The 18361-nt window shown below is 40.2% G+C and overlaps 1 protein-coding gene across 12 annotated transcripts in view; it reads left to right on the forward strand.

Moving 5' to 3' along the window:
- Nucleotides 1–18361, forward strand: part of TRRAP (transformation/transcription domain associated protein) — a 169003-nt gene that overhangs the window by 24330 nt on the left and 126312 nt on the right. For all 12 annotated transcript variants that reach the window (XM_030578970.1, XM_030578969.1, XM_030578975.1 and 9 more), the window contains exons 14-24: nucleotides 1067–1145; nucleotides 2761–2995; nucleotides 4750–5071; nucleotides 5184–5281; nucleotides 5961–6155; nucleotides 7020–7211; nucleotides 9283–9448; nucleotides 11315–11571; nucleotides 12584–12784; nucleotides 14926–15077; nucleotides 17572–17771. In XM_030578970.1, coding sequence (XP_030434830.1) covers nucleotides 1067–1145; nucleotides 2761–2995; nucleotides 4750–5071; nucleotides 5184–5281; nucleotides 5961–6155; nucleotides 7020–7211; nucleotides 9283–9448; nucleotides 11315–11571; nucleotides 12584–12784; nucleotides 14926–15077; nucleotides 17572–17771 — 2097 coding nt within the window. The remainder of the gene's footprint in view (nucleotides 1–1066; nucleotides 1146–2760; nucleotides 2996–4749; nucleotides 5072–5183; nucleotides 5282–5960; nucleotides 6156–7019; nucleotides 7212–9282; nucleotides 9449–11314; nucleotides 11572–12583; nucleotides 12785–14925; nucleotides 15078–17571; nucleotides 17772–18361) is intronic.

Raw genomic sequence — 18361 nt, forward strand, 5'->3', positions numbered from 1 at the left:
GTTTTAAAATATTATTTAAGAAGCTTCATTTAAGATTTGCATTTTAATTTTATTTTATCAATTTAGTGTGATCCTTGCCTGGGATCCTTGTCTGGGGTCCCAGCCACTGGTCCTGCTCAGCACACTGCCAGTCTGGGGTTCCATTCACTCAGCCGGTAGCGGGCTAAGCGGGGCAGGCGGGGGGCTGAGTGGCTCAGTCCACTGCCAGTCTGGGGTGCCGGCAGCACTCAGCCTGCTGCCAGTCTGGGGTTCTGGTTGCTGGCCCCTTGCCAGTCAGGGTCCCAGGCTTCGGCCCCGCTCAACCTCCTGCTGGCCTGGGTGAGCAGAACCCTGGGCTGAGGGGGGCTGGTGGCCGGGATCTTGACTGGCAGGAGCTGGCGGATGGAACGCCAGACCGTCAGCAGGCTGAGCAGGGCTGGTGACTGGAACCCCAGACAAGGATCCCAGGCCCTGCTCAGCCCACTGTCGGTCTGGGCTGAGCAGGGCCCGTGGCCGGGGCCCTAGACCGGCAGCGGGCTGAGCGGCACAGCCTGCTGCCAGTCTAGGGTTCTGTCGGCCAGCTTCTGCCAGCCGGAATCCCGGCCGCTGGCCCCCTTTTTAGCCAGCGCTACCAGCCTGGGTTTCTGCTCACCCAGGCCGGCAGGAGGCTGAGCGGGGCCGGCAGCCGAAACCCCAGACTGGCAGCAGGCTGAGTGCTGCCAGAACCGTGCTGAGTGCTGCTGGCACCCCAGATTGGCAGCAGACTGAGCCACTCAGCCCGCCGCTGCGTGCCATCAAAAATCGGCTTGTGTGCTACCTTTTGGCACGTGTACTGTAGGTTGCCAACCCCTGTGCTAAAGTATACCATTTAGGGGAAAAATTAGTGCAAAGTTCCTAAAATTAAGTAAACATACTTTCTATCATTATGATATTGCTTTTTGTGTGCTTGAAAAATGACTTGCATAATAAATTCACTGTAGTCTGGCTGTGGTTAAGTACATTAGTTACGTGATGCAATGTTTAATTACTTTTTGTTTTGTTTACTTCTTTTCTTGGTGATATATGTAGTGGTTTTTTTGTATTATAGAATTTATTCCATGCATGGACAAGCTATTTGACGAATCTATACTAATTGGCTCTGGATACACAGCTCGAGAAACACTGAGGTATGAGATTAAATTTGTGGTATCTGTCTGATTGCTTGTCAGTGATGCGTTTTAATGGTATTTATATTTAATGTTTACTGAATGATACAGCGTTCTAAATCATTCACTCCATTATACTTAGGTATTGCCTGTGCTTAAGAAAAGACTAGTAATTTGTATTTAACGCTGTGCAGTATTTAAACATAATACTAATAACAAAGAGCAACAAACTGCATAAACTCCAAATCCTGTTCTTGGTACAAAGTTTAAGATTTTAAATCACTAGCTGAACACGTGAGCTTAAAATTCTCAATAAATAATTGTAAAAATAAATGGAATATGTGTATCTACTAGGATCTCAGTTGAGAGATATGTGGTTTTTTTCGGACTTCTTACTGGACAATCGCAGAAACCTGGATTTTAGGTCCTGTTAAGTAAACAAGAGGAATTAATTTTAAAATACTATTTTTAAATTCAGTTAAGATGGACATATGTTTCCTCAATGACTTAGGCTCATAAACAGTTTTTAAATTACTTAAAAAGCATTTCATTTTTCTAAAATTTATCAGATTTTTAGTCATCCAAGTTTTTAATTTTTTTTTTAAGTTAATGCATTGGTATTAGTACTTTAATCTGAGTAAATATTTCTGCATATGCACGGTAGGATACACATACAGTCCAATTGCCAGATGACAAGCACAATTTTCAAAGGAGGCTGCAACCCCTGCTTTTATAAAAATACAAGCTTATATTTGCATACTTGATGGCATTTTGCATGTAGAAATGGAGATTTTATTGCCACAACAGATGTGTGGTAAATTTTTCTTAGCATGGTCATTGTGTGCTGCCTTAAATGTGTCCCCATGTCCTAATGGTGTACAAAATAAAAATTTTCATTTTCTTTAAAATTTTTGAGCCCAGGAATTACAAAAGTTTCCGAAACAGCTCAGTAACACTTTAAAAGTTAGCTGTTTTTAGGAAAACAGAATATAACATTAAACCAAGCTATTTGTTGTGGAAGAGGGCATGTGCTGGGGACATACTGGGAGGGGGAGAAGAAAAACAGGGGACGGAACGTCCCCCCCCAACCCCAGCTCTGCCCCCTCCAACATCCCAGACCTGCACCCCAACCAAACATCTCTCCCAAACTCCCAGCTCCGCACCCCCATCCGACTATCGCTCAATCCCCCGGTTTTGTTCCCCATAAAAGAACATCCCCCTGACCCCAGCTCTGTGCCCCACCGAACATACCCCCCCCCCAAACTCCAGCTCTGCTCCCCCCACTGACTCCCCCCACCCTCAGCCCGGCTCTGACCCCCAGATCCGCCCCCCGGGTGCCCTCCTCCCCCTTGCTCCTGGGCTCCAAGCTCTGATGCCGAGCCGGGCTCCGGGCCCCTCCCCGCGTGTCCGCCGCTATAGTAAAGTACACAGGAAATGTATAATAATTTGTATACAGGAAATAATCAAATACATTATATTGAGAGTTAAATGTGAATGTACAACTAAATCTATTACCATTTGAATTTTAATATTTAAAAATAGTTTTGAATGTAGTAACAGTTAACGATATCTGAGTAGCAGCATACTATAAATGTATGATCAATGTGATGCCTTTTAATTCCTTTTTTATCCATAGGCCTCTTGCATATAGTACACTGGCAGATTTGGTACATCATGTCCGTCAGCATCTACCACTCAATGATCTCTCCCTGGCTGTTCAGTTATTTGCCAAGAACATTGATGATGAGTCATTACCTAGCAGTATCCAGACTATGTCTTGCAAGCTGCTTCTAAACTTGGTAGACTGTATCCGTTCCAAAAGTGAACAAGAAAATGGAAATGGCAGAGATATTCTTATGAGGATGTTAGAGGTATTGATTTGGTTGAAAAGTTTAATATTGGAATGATATATAAATTATCATCCACTCTCTTAATCTTTATTACTGTATTGCCAAATGCTTCTTAATACTCTGTCCCATCCACCCCCATGGAATGGAGAACATATAGGAGTACCTGGACTGAAATACACCATCTCGTCTTTTGTGTTGCCTTGAGCAGTGTCCAGGTCCAGATATTTCAAAGGGAGGATTTTAAAACTTGTGCAGTACCTTAACCTGAAGGGAAATTCCTTTCCGTCCCAAGCTGGTGTTCAGCTTATGTTCGACAGCTGGAAAATTGAATTGCGATTTAGTGGGAGGTCCTCAGCATCTTCTTTTAGAGTATTGGGTGTCCCCATTCCTTTCTGTTTAATAAACAACGTCTTTAGGTTCCCTTGTTATAACACCCATCTTTCCTGCTGAATATTGGATGGGAGTTCCTAAAGAACCTGCCATCACAGCTCCTTTACATGCTGGGAGTTTTGCTGTGTTACATTGAGCACCCGTTACCTTTCAAGTGTGAAGCGTACTTCCTCTGTAGAACCTTGTTTACACTGAGGTTTGTGTGACTATCTCCCAGTGCTGTGCCAGTGTCAGTGAAGCTCTAACTGCTAGTTGCAGTCAGAGCATTAAAGTAGAAAGGCCTCCAGTGCTTCTACCATCATGTGATCTGGACGTTCTCTGAGCAGTATTTATACAACATGGTTAGTTTAACAGCTGGAGACTTTCACAAAGACCTCAGGGTGAATATGGCCTTGGTAGTGCAGTCTTGAGGTATGAGAGCAGCCCTGAGAATCAAAGCCAGGTCAGTCTCATAGCAGTTCAAGGCTGTGGCCTCATATTCTTTGTCTCCTGGGATCCCTGAAGATTTTGGTTTTTCTCCCTTCCCCACCTTCTCTCATCTGTTTATAATGACAGTTTGTATCATGGCTCTAGCTGCTTGGGAGGGGGTGAAGAAGGATGGGGAGGGGGCTGGGTTGGATATGGCTGCTTTGAAATTTAGTCATCACCACTCCTGAACTATATCCTAGCAGACTAACGTGAAATACTGCTTAGGCTAGGATGGGTTTTAGTCTAAAGTTGGCAGTTTTTCATGGATAGCAAGACATGCCTTTCACTCAAAACACGAAGTAACTCTGACCCTATGTATGAAGAGTCTTTAATATTAGATGATATTGTGGTGCAGTGTAGTGGACTGGCAGTGTCTGTGTTCCAGGTATCCTATGATTTTGCCCATTTATCAAACTTGAAGTTAAAATTCAGAAAAATAAAATTAATTAAAAGAAGGTGAGAAATATGAAGCAAGGAAGAAAAACACTGAATTGTATATATTTATGGAAGCAGTTAAACCGTGGAAACTAGGAGATCTGCAAGTATTACTCTAGGATTGCTTATGACTGTTCTAATTTTTGTTTGAAAAAATCTAATTCTCTGATGTCAGACAGATCAGGAAAGTAACCATAATGAGATCAGATCTCATTTGGGGGGCTTAATTAGTCTTCAGCAAGTATTTTTTTTACTTTTTGGAACGTGTGAGGGTAATCAAATATCGTTAGTCCATTTAGAAGAGAATTTTACATGTGATTACTTGAATTATTTTGGGGCTATTTGATATTTCTGAGATCTTGAGTATAATTTTTATTAACCCAGCTGTCTTGGTCTGAAGTAGTTTGACCCTAAAGTTAATATACTAGTAACAATCTTCAAAATTAATTCAATCTCCCTTTGTTTTTTCTCTCATGTCTCAGGTTTTTGTTTTGAAATTTCATACTATAGCACGGTACCAGCTTTCTGTTATTTTTAAAAAGTGTAAGCCACAGTCTGAACTTGGTGCAGCTGAAGCCGCTTTACCTGGAGTACCGACAGGAGCAAATGCAGCTCCTGTTCCATCCCTGGCCCCTGCCACTCCTGTGACCCCAGCACCAACACCTGTGTTTGAAAAACAAGGAGAAAAAGAGAAAGAAGATAAGCAGACGTTCCAGGTCACAGATTGCCGAAGCTTAGTAAAAACTTTGGTCTGTGGTGTCAAGACAATTACATGGGGCATAACATCATGCAAAGCACCTGGTGGTAATACTACACAATATTTAATTACATCCACTTTTAATTTCGCACTTTATAACATAAAATCAAATTCTATTTGTAATAGAGAGAAACTGTGTTTATTCTTTCCTTCTTCCAGAAGCACAGTTCATTCCTAACAAACAGTTGCAGCCAAAGGAGACACAGATCTATATAAAGTTGGTGAAATATGCAATGCAAGCTTTGGATATTTATCAGGTGTGTAGTCTGGTCAGGGCATAATTCTGTGTCATTTTTATACACACAAGCTCTGAATACGATTTGTTTTTAATAGAGAATATTTTTGATCCATGTGTGGAAATGAAGTCCAAGGGGCTATATTTATATACCTAAGTTTTGGGGTTTTTGTTTTTGTATATGTGGAATTTATGATATTGGAAATGCTTCTGCTATAGAATTTTCATTAATTTAAAGACTGACAAAGTGCTTGGTGGTCTGTGAGGAAAAATGTGTATTTTGTAAACAAATATTCTATGATCTGTGTTATGTTGGAGGTCAGACTCTAGAATCTATGAAATAAATGCAATCCTGCCTTCAAAAATTCATGAAGGGATTCACTTAGCATATGTCTAACTGAAATCTGTAGTTTAACGGGAGACTTAGTCTGAAATTATATAATTGCCCAAATATAATGTGATGTTATCTCTGTCTCCTTTCCCTCCCACTCTTGACTTGGCGATTTTAATTTCATAATTGTGCTTAAAGTGTCAAATTTTGATGTATTTTTTGAAAGTTTCCCAGGGCTGGGGCATTGTTGTCTTGCATGTAAGGCACTGTGTACCAACTGGCATTCTATATAGATATTTTGAGAATAATAAGGAAATTGTTCATGTTGTGACAACATTACTTAACTGTGTACTTAACTTTGCTGCATTAGGTCCAAATAGCAGGAAATGGCCAGACATATATTCGAGTTGCAAACTGTCAGACAGTCAGGATGAAAGAGGAAAAGGAAGTCCTGGAGCATTTTGCTGGTGTCTTCACAATGATGAATCCTTTGACTTTTAAAGAAATCTTTCAAACTACTGTTCCTTATCTGGTGGAAAGAATCTCAAAAAACTATGCCCTTCAGGTAGATGGTTTTACTTTATATAACAGTGAGGCATAGCTGTTTTTGCTCTAAATCAGACTTAATTTTTGTTTTTAATTCAGAACATTGAAATTAACTTTTAAGGTATTTCTACAGCCAGTCAAGATTGAAACATTATAAATATTCTGCAAAGATGGATTTTATTTTCTACAGTTATTGCTGTGTAGGTAAAATTTAAGGCATGTAACTTGAAATGCTTAAATTTAAGTTATCAGTAGACTGTGGTGTTCACGAGCTGAATGGAGTGGGTTTTTGAGTTGTGCAGAAAGTAGTAACCTAGAGCAGTGGTTCTCAACCAGCAGTCCAGGAGTAGGTTCCAGGGGTCCGCTAAGCAGGGCCAGCATTGGATTCACTGGGCCCCAGGGCAGAAAGCCGAAGCTCCACCGCATGGGTCTGAAGCCCAGGGCCCTGAAGCTGAAGCCTGAGCAATGGAGCTTTGCGGGGGGGGCCCTGTGGCCTGCAGCCCCTGGGAATTGCCCTGGTTGCTACTTCCTAATGCTGGCCCTGGCTTTTATATGCAGAAAAGCAGTTGTGGCATAGGTAGACTGTGGAGTTTTTATAGCATGGGACGGGCCTCAGAAAGAACAAGGTGGAGAACCCCAGCCTAGAGGTCTCATCTACTGTCCTTCAGTATTAATTCCCTTAGACTGCAATAACTATTGGAGCTAGGCACAGGGAACACGATAATTTACCCTTTGTGTATAATTTAAACTGAGTCAGTGGTGGTGGAACAGCAACAGCAGTGATGACTTTTTTTTTTTTTTTTTTTTTAATGGAATCAATTTGACTTTCCCTGTGTTCCTTTCATAATAGAATTAGTATTGCCCTATCTGCTTCTTTTGACAGATTGTTGCTAATTCCTTTTTGGCAAACCTGACCACCTCTGCCCTTTTTGCTACAATTCTGGTGGAGTATCTTCTAGATCGGCTGCCAGAAATGGGCTCGAATGTGGAGTTATCCAATCTGTATCTCAAGCTGTTCAAACTAGTCTTCGGCTCTGTTTCACTATTTGCAGCTGAAAATGAGCAAATGCTGAAGGTAAAGTTCATTTTGACCAAGGGAAAGAAAATATTCCAATTTGTGTTTGCATTTTTCTTCACTGTTTTTAACAATGAAATGCCTTTCCTAAAATGACCATTTTACCATTTGAAAAATGTTCTTTGTTTTCAAACAAACAAACAACCCCCCCAAACAAACAAGCAAAAGCCCAACAACAACAACAAAAACCCTCCATTAATGACAGGGATCCAGCATACAGAGAGCAGAAGATAGCCTACTTGTAAGAAATATTTTTCATGAATAACTGTCTCATACTGGGAACTGTGAAGTGATGTGGAAAATTCTAAGTCTTTATGATTGAGTATATGAGATGTCTGCTTAGAAGTCCCATAAAGTTTTCTCTGGTTGAATAACTTTCTTGCCAGGCTCTGTATCTTACCGTATTTTTATCCTTTATTGCTGTAGCCACAATTAAAAATTCAAATCTCTTTTCTCTCTTTTAATAATAAGCCTTCTACAGTGTTTTGTATTGCTTAATTGTAGCTTTTATTATGACATAGCTTCAATGAGAGGAGTATGTTTGTGCGAGTAATGCCATTGAAGTCTGGATAGGAAAACAAAATTTGTTTTTAAAATTGTTCCTGTGACAAGTGTTGTCTAAGCTGCCTCATTATAATGATCTTAGAAATGTGGTGGTTTCTGTACTTAAAAGCACAAAAGTAAAGTGTTTTCTTAGAACCACTTACTGTGTATATAGGCAAAAAAGGCATCAAATCTTAATGTAACCCTGTTTTGCCTGCTCCTCCTCCCATTCCCTCTCCCCCCAAAAGAGTGAAGTATCCAAGATAAACAACTTTATACTGGTAGATATTTAGGTGGGGGGTTCACTGTAAAAGGAGTGGTTGAGTGCTGTCTAGATAGAGCAGTTTAGTTTTACTTATGGATTACTACTTTAACTTGCTTCTTCATAAAGCAACAGTAATCTGAAACTATAGGCATGTAATGTGCTAAGTTTCCCCTCACCTGTCATCCAAATCAAGGTCGCTTAAATTTTATAAACTGCAAATCCAATTTAAATGGTATGATATACTGCCTTCACAGTTCCATGCTTCTGTTATATTTTTGTTTCAACAGAATTGATGATGTGGCCTTGAGTAGACAATTTAATTGAATGATGAAAGCTATTCACAGCAGTTGTGTAGCAGAGTACAGGACTTCCAGATGTTAATAAAAGCTATAATTATTTCACTATTCATACCTGGGATGAGACAGTCCTGATATCTCCTTGCAGTTTTTAATAGTCTCCACAAGCTGTTAATGCCCTGCATTCTAAGACGACCTTAACCAGAACAGTAAATTTCTAATTGCAGAGATTTAAAAAAAAAATTGAGTGCTTTTAAAAATTGGTGAATTTAGTGCTAATGAAAATGAAGGCTTTAATGATAACGCTAGACCTAGAGCAAGAGGATGCTGTACAAATTCTCTGCTCGTTTACCTCTGATATTTCTGCTAGTCCATCCTTAAGGTTCTTTGGAGCACAGGTTGCCAATTATGTCAGATTCAGCGTTTTGTTTTGTACTTTGTTTTGTACTGCAGGATACGTGAGCAAACTCTTTCATTTGTGACTCATGTAAACCCATGTCTCCAATGATTGAGAATGATACATTTCTTAGCTCTAATTCAGATAATCTCTTTTTATATTTTTAATGTTTAACCTTTAGCAGCCTCTTTTGTTAAGCTTGTGTTTCTGCTGCTCACCTATATCAAGGAAGGTTATTTCATTTAGAACAGTGGTTCTCAAACTTTTGTACTGGTAACCCCTTTCACATAGCAAGCCTCTGAGCATGACCCCTCCTCTCCCTTATACATTAAAAACACCTTTTTTATTTTTAACACTGCTATAAATGCATGAGGCGGAACAGGGTTTGGAGTGGAGGCTGACACCTTGCCACCTCCCTCATAATAACCTCATGACCCTCTGGGGGTCACGATCCCCAGTTTGAGAAACTCTGATCTAGAAGATTGACAGCAAATAACTTCGTATCCTGTTGAACTTTTAAACTGTGATGACAAAATGGATGCTTTAATCTCAAAGCTTTTCTTTTTATAGCCGCATTTGCACAAGATAGTGAATAGCTCTATGGAACTTGCACAGACTGCCAAGGAGCCATACAACTATTTCCTTCTACTTAGAGCACTGTTCAGATCTATTGGAGGAGGCAGTCATGATCTCCTGTATCAAGAGTTCTTGCCACTGTTACCAAACTTATTGCAAGGTCAGAACAAATACCTTTCCCTATTTCCAATTAAGTGTTGAAAATAAGTTCTATTACTGGGTAAATGTGTTTTATAGATATCACACATGGGGACTCTTGGCAATTGACATGTATTTGAAATATCTGATTCTAGCTTATTTCCTCTTTCTGCCTCCGTCTCCAGGGTTCTGGCTAGCTCAGCTCGTGCTGTTCACTCTTTCTGCCTCCCATCGCGAGTTCTGGTATACTTGTTCTTGTTAGCATGGAGTACTGAGGAATAAGAGTGGGGTAGGAGAAGCTGTGTGGCCAGAACCATGGCAATTTGGGGAGAGAGGTACGAAGAAAAAGTGCCTCTTCTCAGATTAAAAAAATAATGGTGACAGTGTCTAAAGACCAACTAATTTAACAAAATTAGATTGGCTATAAGGGTATGCATGACTGAAAAGATAGCGGCCAGAAGTGTTAATGCTGAGCAGAGGACCAAGCCGAACCACTGAGATGGGGAGAGGTAATCAATAGCAGGAAAGTGAAATCCTGTGGTACCCATCTTCAGCTAGGAAATTTTATGTTCCATTTAGTTAACAAATATATGTAAGCTACCGGTCTGTACATAGAGTGCATTGGGGAAAATATATATACCTAAATAGAGTTACTACCTGGGGCTTATGGAATATATGCCATAAAAGCTTTTTTTGGTGGGGGGTGGGAGGGATAGGGTTAGGGTATAGTGTACATATTTATTTTGTGGACACAATAAAAGTTCTTGAAAATATTTACTGCATTTTTTAGTTTTATCTTTACGGGAAGGCCAAAATCTTAAATTAAACCATTCAGGTTAGCGTGTGCTTTTTTTTTTTAAATGTATTTGCCGAACATATGAATTCGTTCAGCATCCTCATTGTCTGAAGGCTAGAATTAGCCAAATTAGACCAGTGTACTAAAACGTTATTTCATGTTAAATGTGCATGTTACTGTGCTTGCATACACATATACACTCTGCCCATAGTATTTGCAGTCTGTTTTCTATTACATAATAGTTATCTTTGGACCTGCATATGTATAGGAATAACAGATTTTTAGTTAGGGAATAGATATAGAGAAGCAGCTTTACCAAATGCATTAAATGTAGAAACCTTAAGGCACACTGAATGTGATTGGAAAAATACTGGTTGTTTTAGACCAGGAATGGGTAAACTTTTTGGCCCAAGGGCCACATCTGGGTATGGAAATTATATGGTGGGCAATGAATGCTCACAAAATTGGGGTTTGGGTGCAGGAGGGGGTGAGGGCTTCAGATGGGGGTGTGGGCTCTGGCCTGGGGCTGGGGATGAGGGTTTAGGGATGCCGGAGGTTGCTCTGGGCTCAGACCAAAGGATTTGGAAGGTGGGAGGGGGATCAAGGCTGGGGCAGGGGATTGAGGCATGGGAATGGGTTGAGGTGCAGGCTCTGGGTGGTGCTTACTTCAAGCAGCTCCTAGAAGCAGCGGCATGTCCCCCCTCTGGCTCCTACACACGTGTGGCCAGGCAGCGCTGCATGCTGCCCCATCTGCAGGCACTGCCCATGCAACTCCAATTGGCTGCAGTTCCTGACCAATGGGAGCTGCAGGAGCAGTGTTCAGAGCACCCTGGCTGCCCCTGTGCGTAGGAGCCAGAGGGGGAACATGCCGCTGTTTTCAGGAACCGTGTGGAGCGGGCCAAGCTCCTGACCCCACTCCCCAGCTGGAGCGCCAGAGCAAGACAAGCTCCGGACCCCGCTCCCTGGCGGGATCTCGAGAACCAGATTAAAACTTCTGGAGGGCCCCCAGGCCATCGTTTGCCCACTCCTGTTTTAGACCATATTATTATAGTGTCTTTTTAAAAAAATATGTAACCTCCTACTATTTTTCAGGACTTAATATGTTGCAAAGTGGCCTGCACAAGCAGCATATGAAAGATCTGTTTGTAGAACTCTGTCTCACTGTACCAGTTCGATTGAGCTCCCTCCTTCCTTATCTGCCAATGTTGATGGATCCTTTGGTGTCAGCTCTAAATGGATCTCAGACCCTGGTTAGCCAAGGTTTAAGAACTCTTGAATTGTGTGTGGATAATTTACAGCCAGACTTCCTGTATGATCATATTCAGCCAGTTCGAGCGGAGCTTATGCAGGTAAATATGTAGTTTTCACTAAAACCACTAGGTGTCATTGATCACTTAAATATCCCTAAAACTTTGCTTTGAAATTTATTATTGCTGAATCTCAGGGTGGTCAGTGTTATGAGAACCATTCTCATTAGGTCTGTACGAAGTAGACGCAGAACTTTCAAGCTGGGTGATGCACGTATGAAAAGCTGTAAATTAAACGAGGCCAGGACATAACATTTTGGTAGGTCTTCCCCCTATATTTGTTCCTAAAAACGAAAACGAAAGAATTAAAGGCCAAGAAATGAGATTCTGTAGCAAGGTGGCAAGTACAATAACATTAATAGATACAGAAGATGGTGAAGTTTAGGTAATGGACTGGAAAATAACTAATTACTTGTGTTATCTGCTCTTTTAAAACCATGTAGTATGGAGATTTGAGGCATGATTTACTTCTTAAAGCGGGTTTGGATGATTTCAGCGTTTTCATATTTTTAGATGCAGGATTACCTTGAAATGCTACATCATGTTTAAACTTGTCCATTTCCTCTAAAATGGGATGTTCTTCATCACATGCAGAAAAAGCTGAATATACCTTACACTCCAAACATAGCATTTACTTTTCAAGCCCTGTGTATATGGAGCTTCCTTATTAAGTAGCACACTAACCTAAATTTACTTCATCCTCAGTGTGTCCTTGTATTTTATATATAATGCTTCCCTTCCAGTGTTAGCCATGAAATCTAAATCGTAACTGAGAACTGTACTGTTTCTTTGTTGTATTGAGAAAAGCTAATACTACTTTTTAGAACCAGAAGTAAAAGACCAGCTGCTTAAATACAACATAATGGAAACATTTGATGATCAAAAAGAGGAAATTCTTGTAATGTCTGGTAAGCTACTGGTGAGAGACAGATTTTATTCCCTGAGAGAAGAATACATTTCTCTTGTATAGAAATGTGCAGGTTTAATTATTAATAATATTTTCAAGCAACATTTCTCTAAATATAGCACACTTAAACGTTTAAATTATCTGTAGGCTTTATGGCGTACATTACGCAATCCTGCTGACAGCATTTCTCATGTGGCTTATCGTGTCCTTGGTAAATTTGGTGGAAGTAATAGGAAGATGTTAAAGGAATCCCAGAAACTACAATACATAGTTACGGAAATTCAAGGACCCAGTATTACAGTAGAGTTTTCAGACTGTAAAGCCTCTATTCAGCTTCCAATGGAAAAGGTAAGCTTACCCTTTTTTCCTCTCAGTTTCCTTCCAGTAAAGTTTCTGCACTGTTAATATTTGCTCATGAAATACCCTCATTAAAACTCCTAGTACATATGCCATCAGTTTCAGTGATTAATTGTTTGAGATTTTAATGTATACCAACCTCACTAATGCTGAATTCTATCTAGCCTTGTAGAAAGCTGAATTTGCATGGTATCTAAAGGCTTTTATGTTTCACAGCGGTCTCTTCAATTACATGTAGCACTGGTCAACTTCTTGGAGTTGACCAGGAAGCAAAACTATTTACAGTATGCTTAAGTGGTGCTGAAAGTAAATGCTGAAGTTTAGAAAATTTGAAATGAGCTGAAAACATAAGAAATCCATCTTTCCTTTTAGTGCCCTGATGAGAAAAGTTCCACTTCAGTGGTCTGTGAGAACTCATTGTTCTTTTCATTGAGACCTTGATAAGATTGCGTAAAAGATGATAGAGCAGCTAGTTAATTCAGTAGATGAAAAGATGATTTTCCTTAGAAAGAAACAAAATATCCCTTTGTCTGTAGCAAAAGGGCTTTCAAAGGTCATTTTTATCTACCTAATCTCATATTAACTGTTTAAGCATGGATGATTGGATTTCATTTTACAATCAGTTAAGCAATGAAATTTCTTATTTCATGCCCCCCAAATGAATTTTCCACATGGGTCACATTTGATGCATGTCTGTCTTACATTTGGGTGTGCTTTTCTGTTTCAGGGAAGGATGTAATATAAAGTATGTGCACTTGTAAAGATTTAAGTGTAAAATATATAAGGCCTGTTCTTAAGAGACATCTTCAAGTATCCTCAAATGTCTTGAGTACAGTTCTTCTTAGGAGTTGCTTAACACAGGTTTCAGAATGTATGATGTAAAAACATTTTGTATTGTGTGGAAAAAGGAGCAAATCATCTATGAAGAGAGAGTCTGTGTGCATACCCCCCCTCCCCCGAGCAGTGTTCCACCTAATTTTACCCACTCATATGCAGAATGAATTTTGTTGTGTCACACACCACCTCCATACTGGTGCACATATCACCTTCATATTAGTGTACATAACAAAATTCATGTGTGTGTGGGGGGGTGAGGCCGGGGGGTTTGGAGTGTGGGAGGGGGATCAGGGCTGGGGCACAGCGTTGAGGTGTAGGGGTGTGTGGGCTCTGTGGTGGGGATGAGGAGTTTGGGGTGCAGGAGGGTGCTCTGGGGCCACGGTGGGGAGAGAGGACTCCCCCAGCCCTCTCTGCCTGCCACAGCGCCTGGGCCATGCCGCCCCAGGCCGGGCCGCCCCGGTAGGATCCAGGCTGGTCTGGCTGCGGCTGGGTCCATGCCCAGCCATGCAACTTACAGGGAATTTAGACGCGCGCACACACACACACGTACACTCTGCATTTTATATCCAGCATATGTGGGAATTATGTGCAGTAATTACTGCTGGAGGGAAGAGACAAAGTGTTTACATAAGGAGTGGGGGAAGAAAAGAATAAATCTTTCATGATTTTGGCTATGATGTAGAGCCCTGCAAATCTTTGCGTATCTGCATCTGTGGATGTGGTTGTATTAATAGAATCATAGAATATCAGGGTTGAAAGAGACCTCAGGAGATCATCTAGTCCAACCCCCTGCTCAAAGCAAGTCCAACCCCAACTAAATCATCCTAGCCAAGGCTTTGTCAAGCTGGGCCTAAAAAAAAAAAAAAAAAAGATGGAGATTCCACTACCTCCCTAGGTAACCATATTTTTACCGTCTTTGCGTATCTGCTGCAGATCCAAATTTTTACACCTGCACAGGGCTCGAACAGTAAGATAGGCTGATGGTGCAGATGCGCATGTGGACAGATATAATAGGTGGAATGCGGATTGCAGGAAATTGTTGTGGATGGGGATGAAATTTTTGTATCCATGATGTACTCAGATTTTCCCATTCACATAAAAACCAAAATAAACATAACAATTTCAAGTTCACTCAAGCCTACGTACATTATGCAGAAATTTGACATTTTTAACTTGAGAGGTTTAAAGGGTAGCAGAAGTAGTATTTAAATGATTTAGGTACCCTTACAAACTGATTTATTATAAGGAAACATGATTAACCAGTGCTGTTGTTGATGTCTTATTTTTTATTGCAGGCAATTGAGACTGCTCTGGACTGTTTGAAGAGTGCTAACACAGAGCCATATTATCGGAGGCAGGCTTGGGAAGTGATCAAGTGTTTCTTGGTAGCCATGATGAGCCTGGATGATAATAAACATGCTTTATACCAGCTCCTTGCACATCCCAAGTATGATGATCCTTGAAAGGACTTGTGTTTATGTAAAATGTGAACTGTCCATAGAATACTATAATATTGAGGGGGAAATTAATCACTGAGTCTATACAATGCATACTCACTGTGGGATTGTTACCTGCAGTTTGCTTTCTGGTACTTAATCCTGTTTTTGTTTTAAATGTCCAAAGCCTGGGGACTCCCTTCTTTTGAGGGACAGTTCTAGAATCTTGTTTTATTTACCATATATGATGGATGGTAGTTTCTTAACACCTTGACACTTCTTCCTTACCCTATCCAAAAAAAAAAAAAAAAAAAAAAAATGTGTAGGGAGACTGGGGGATCAGTTTGGTAAGTTAGGAGATGATTTAAGATAATTTTTGTGTTCTGTTCGTGAATTGTTGGTTGGAATAGTCCAGAATTTTGAGGATCAGAATTCCAGATAACGGTCAAAGTAGTATAATAAAATTTTTCTGTTCCTTCTAATATCCTTTCTTAGTGATTTAAGTATTTTAAAGTGATTTTGGCACAATAATATCATTTTAAAGTGTCAACACTTTGGCACACAGAACAGTTATTTTCAGAAAGCTGGGTAAATTTTTGATGCTATGTAAATTCTTCAATATGGAAACAAATTTTTGTTCTGGTTTCAATATAACAGGTCTTTCTGGCAGTCCAGTAACTTCTCTTCTTGCATTGTGCCTAATCTCTGCCTACATGTGGGAGCTTGCATGCTTATACCCTTCCCTCTCTTCTCCCCCCCTTTTCCTCCCCCACCCAATTTCTGTCAAAGAAAGCCATGTACTGAGGACCCAGAATAGAGAGAGCTGAATCTGGGTTCGTGTTTAAGGTAGAGTAGGCTACTAGAGGCTGACATAGACTTATCTACACTTGTAGTAGTAGGTAGGGTAGGGTACCTGTAGCTACATACTACAGTGAAGGGCAGGCTACATCCACACTCATTATGGCGTGTGGATACATGTGGCAATAAAAGTCTGTGGCAGGCGAGGGAGGCTGGGGGGAAAGGCTCCGGCAGCAGGGAGCTGCCAAAGGCTTTCCGTGCTGCCTCTCTTCTCCCAGAGACTTTCAATATGGCGAGGAGAGGCTCTGCTGGTGGGGAGCTGCAGGAGCCTTTTCTCTGTGAAGTAAAAAGCTCCAGTAGCTCCCCTCTAGCAAAGCCTTTGCTCACCTCAGTGAAAGGCTCTAGGAGGAGAGAGGCAGCAGTGTAGGCATGGGAGTTATAGCTCTCTACATGCCCAACCAGTGTAGGGTATTACTCTAACATTCTGGTGCGAAGGTCACTCTGCTTTACTCTGCGTGCCGAAGTTGTGCCTCAGCATCTACACTGCTGTTTATACCTTTACTAGCTGGTGTGCTGTATCTGTACTCCGCATGCTGCTGCATGTGTAGACCTACCAACAGGGGTAGATGTTGGAAAGTGAATCAGATGATGGATAGGAATGGGGCCAGAGTCATCAACTTCTACCTAGTAATCTGTATACTAAGACAATCTCTTCCCCATTATGCATACTCACTTTCTGCACCTTCTGGGAAAAGTCTCCTCCTTCCAGCTGCGTGTCAGATTGCCCTTCTTCCTTCTCCACAGTTGCCAAACAAAACCCTTATGTTTGCTTTTTTTTTTCCTTGTCCTTTAGCAGCCCTAATGGAAGGCTTCCTATTAGGGGCTGATTAACTCGTAATATTTTTCTATGCAATTTAAAAATAAGTGTTTTGTTCTGGACAAAAGCATGAGTGGAAAAAGCAGTGTAGTTAGACATTCAATCAGTGTGTTCCGTGAAAATATAAAACCTTTTTAATAAAGTTAATCTTGGAAAATACCAGGTATTTGCCTGAGCTGGGGTTTGTTGAATTAAGCAGTTGCTTTTCTAGGTAGTTTGGTTAAAGTAGTTTAAGTTTAAATCATGGATAATAAAATCATTGCATTTAAGTTACTTTTGCCGTCTGTGTGCATAATATATACGTTACATTGATTCCCTCAGTGCAAATAGTATGTAGCTAAAAAGCACGATTGTTGTTTTTATTATAATGTATTTTAGATTTGACATAAATGTAACTTTTAAAAAGACTATCTGGACTTTGAAGCAAACAGGTTTTATTGGGCAGTGAATTAATAGATAAATAACATTTCAGACCTTAAAGATCAAAATCAAATGTCATCTTACTTAATAAAATAAAAGTGTGAAAATATCAAAAATGCCATTCTATAATTGAATTCCACTGTGACGCCTGTATACATATTACTTGGAGTGTGTGTGGCCTCTTCTGAACCACTGGCTTTTTAAATGTTCATGATGAAATTGAGCCATCCATCATGTTGCCAGTGGTTGCCAAAATTAAAATGGATTAAATGAACTGATCTGGCTTTATCGGAAAGGGAGTGTGGGTTAGAAGTCAGGAACAAACTGTAAATTAAGTCCTTGATGGTCATGGTTGAACTGTTGGCATAGTAGTTCAGGATTATAATATAGATATAATTTTGTCTTTTCAGCTTTACTGAGAAGTCCATACCCAGTGTAATTATTTCACATCGGTACAAAGCACAGGATACTCCTGCCCGTAAAACATTTGAACAGGCATTGACAGGTGCATTCATGTCAGCAGTCATCAAAGATCTGCGACCTAGTGCTCTGCCTTTTGTAGCCAGCCTAATTCGCCATTACACAATGGTGGCAGTAGCTCAGCAATGTGGTGAGTAAATGCAGAATAGACATTTCATGAACTGTCGGGATAGGAGAAGAAGGTTTTAGTCTTTTCTGCAATAAATTCTTGAATAAAAAAGGGGAAAAAATTGATGTTTGTTACATTAAGACCTTAGTTTCATTTCTTAATTATATTATTGTTACAACACCTATTTGAATATGCTTACTCTTTCTCTACTGTTACTTAACTGCTTCAACTATTAAAAAATAGTTTTGTAAGCCATACTTGCAAAGATATAACGTAATGATATTTTTAAAATATTCAAAAATCAAACAGTGAAATGTGCACAAGTTATAACAGACCACTTTTGAAAACCCTGAGCTATGTATATCTCTGATATCAACAGATGTTGAATGCAATTTGTACCTTAAATGCAAAATTTTTGTTATAGGCTTTCCACTCCCTCCCTTCCCCCATGTTGGGATTTGGGTACATTTTCTTTTGTTTTTTTTTAATTTTTGAAGGACCAGAAAAGGAATTGTGTAAATAATGAAGAGTAATGCAGTATCTTTCACTTAAAAAATGTAACTTAATAAACCTTGGCTTGTACCTTTTTATATAGTTCAAGTGATAAGAAA

This window comes from Gopherus evgoodei, chromosome 10 (genome assembly GCF_007399415.2).
Source record: "Gopherus evgoodei ecotype Sinaloan lineage chromosome 10, rGopEvg1_v1.p, whole genome shotgun sequence".
In the NCBI taxonomy this organism is placed as follows: Eukaryota; Metazoa; Chordata; order Testudines; family Testudinidae; genus Gopherus; species Gopherus evgoodei.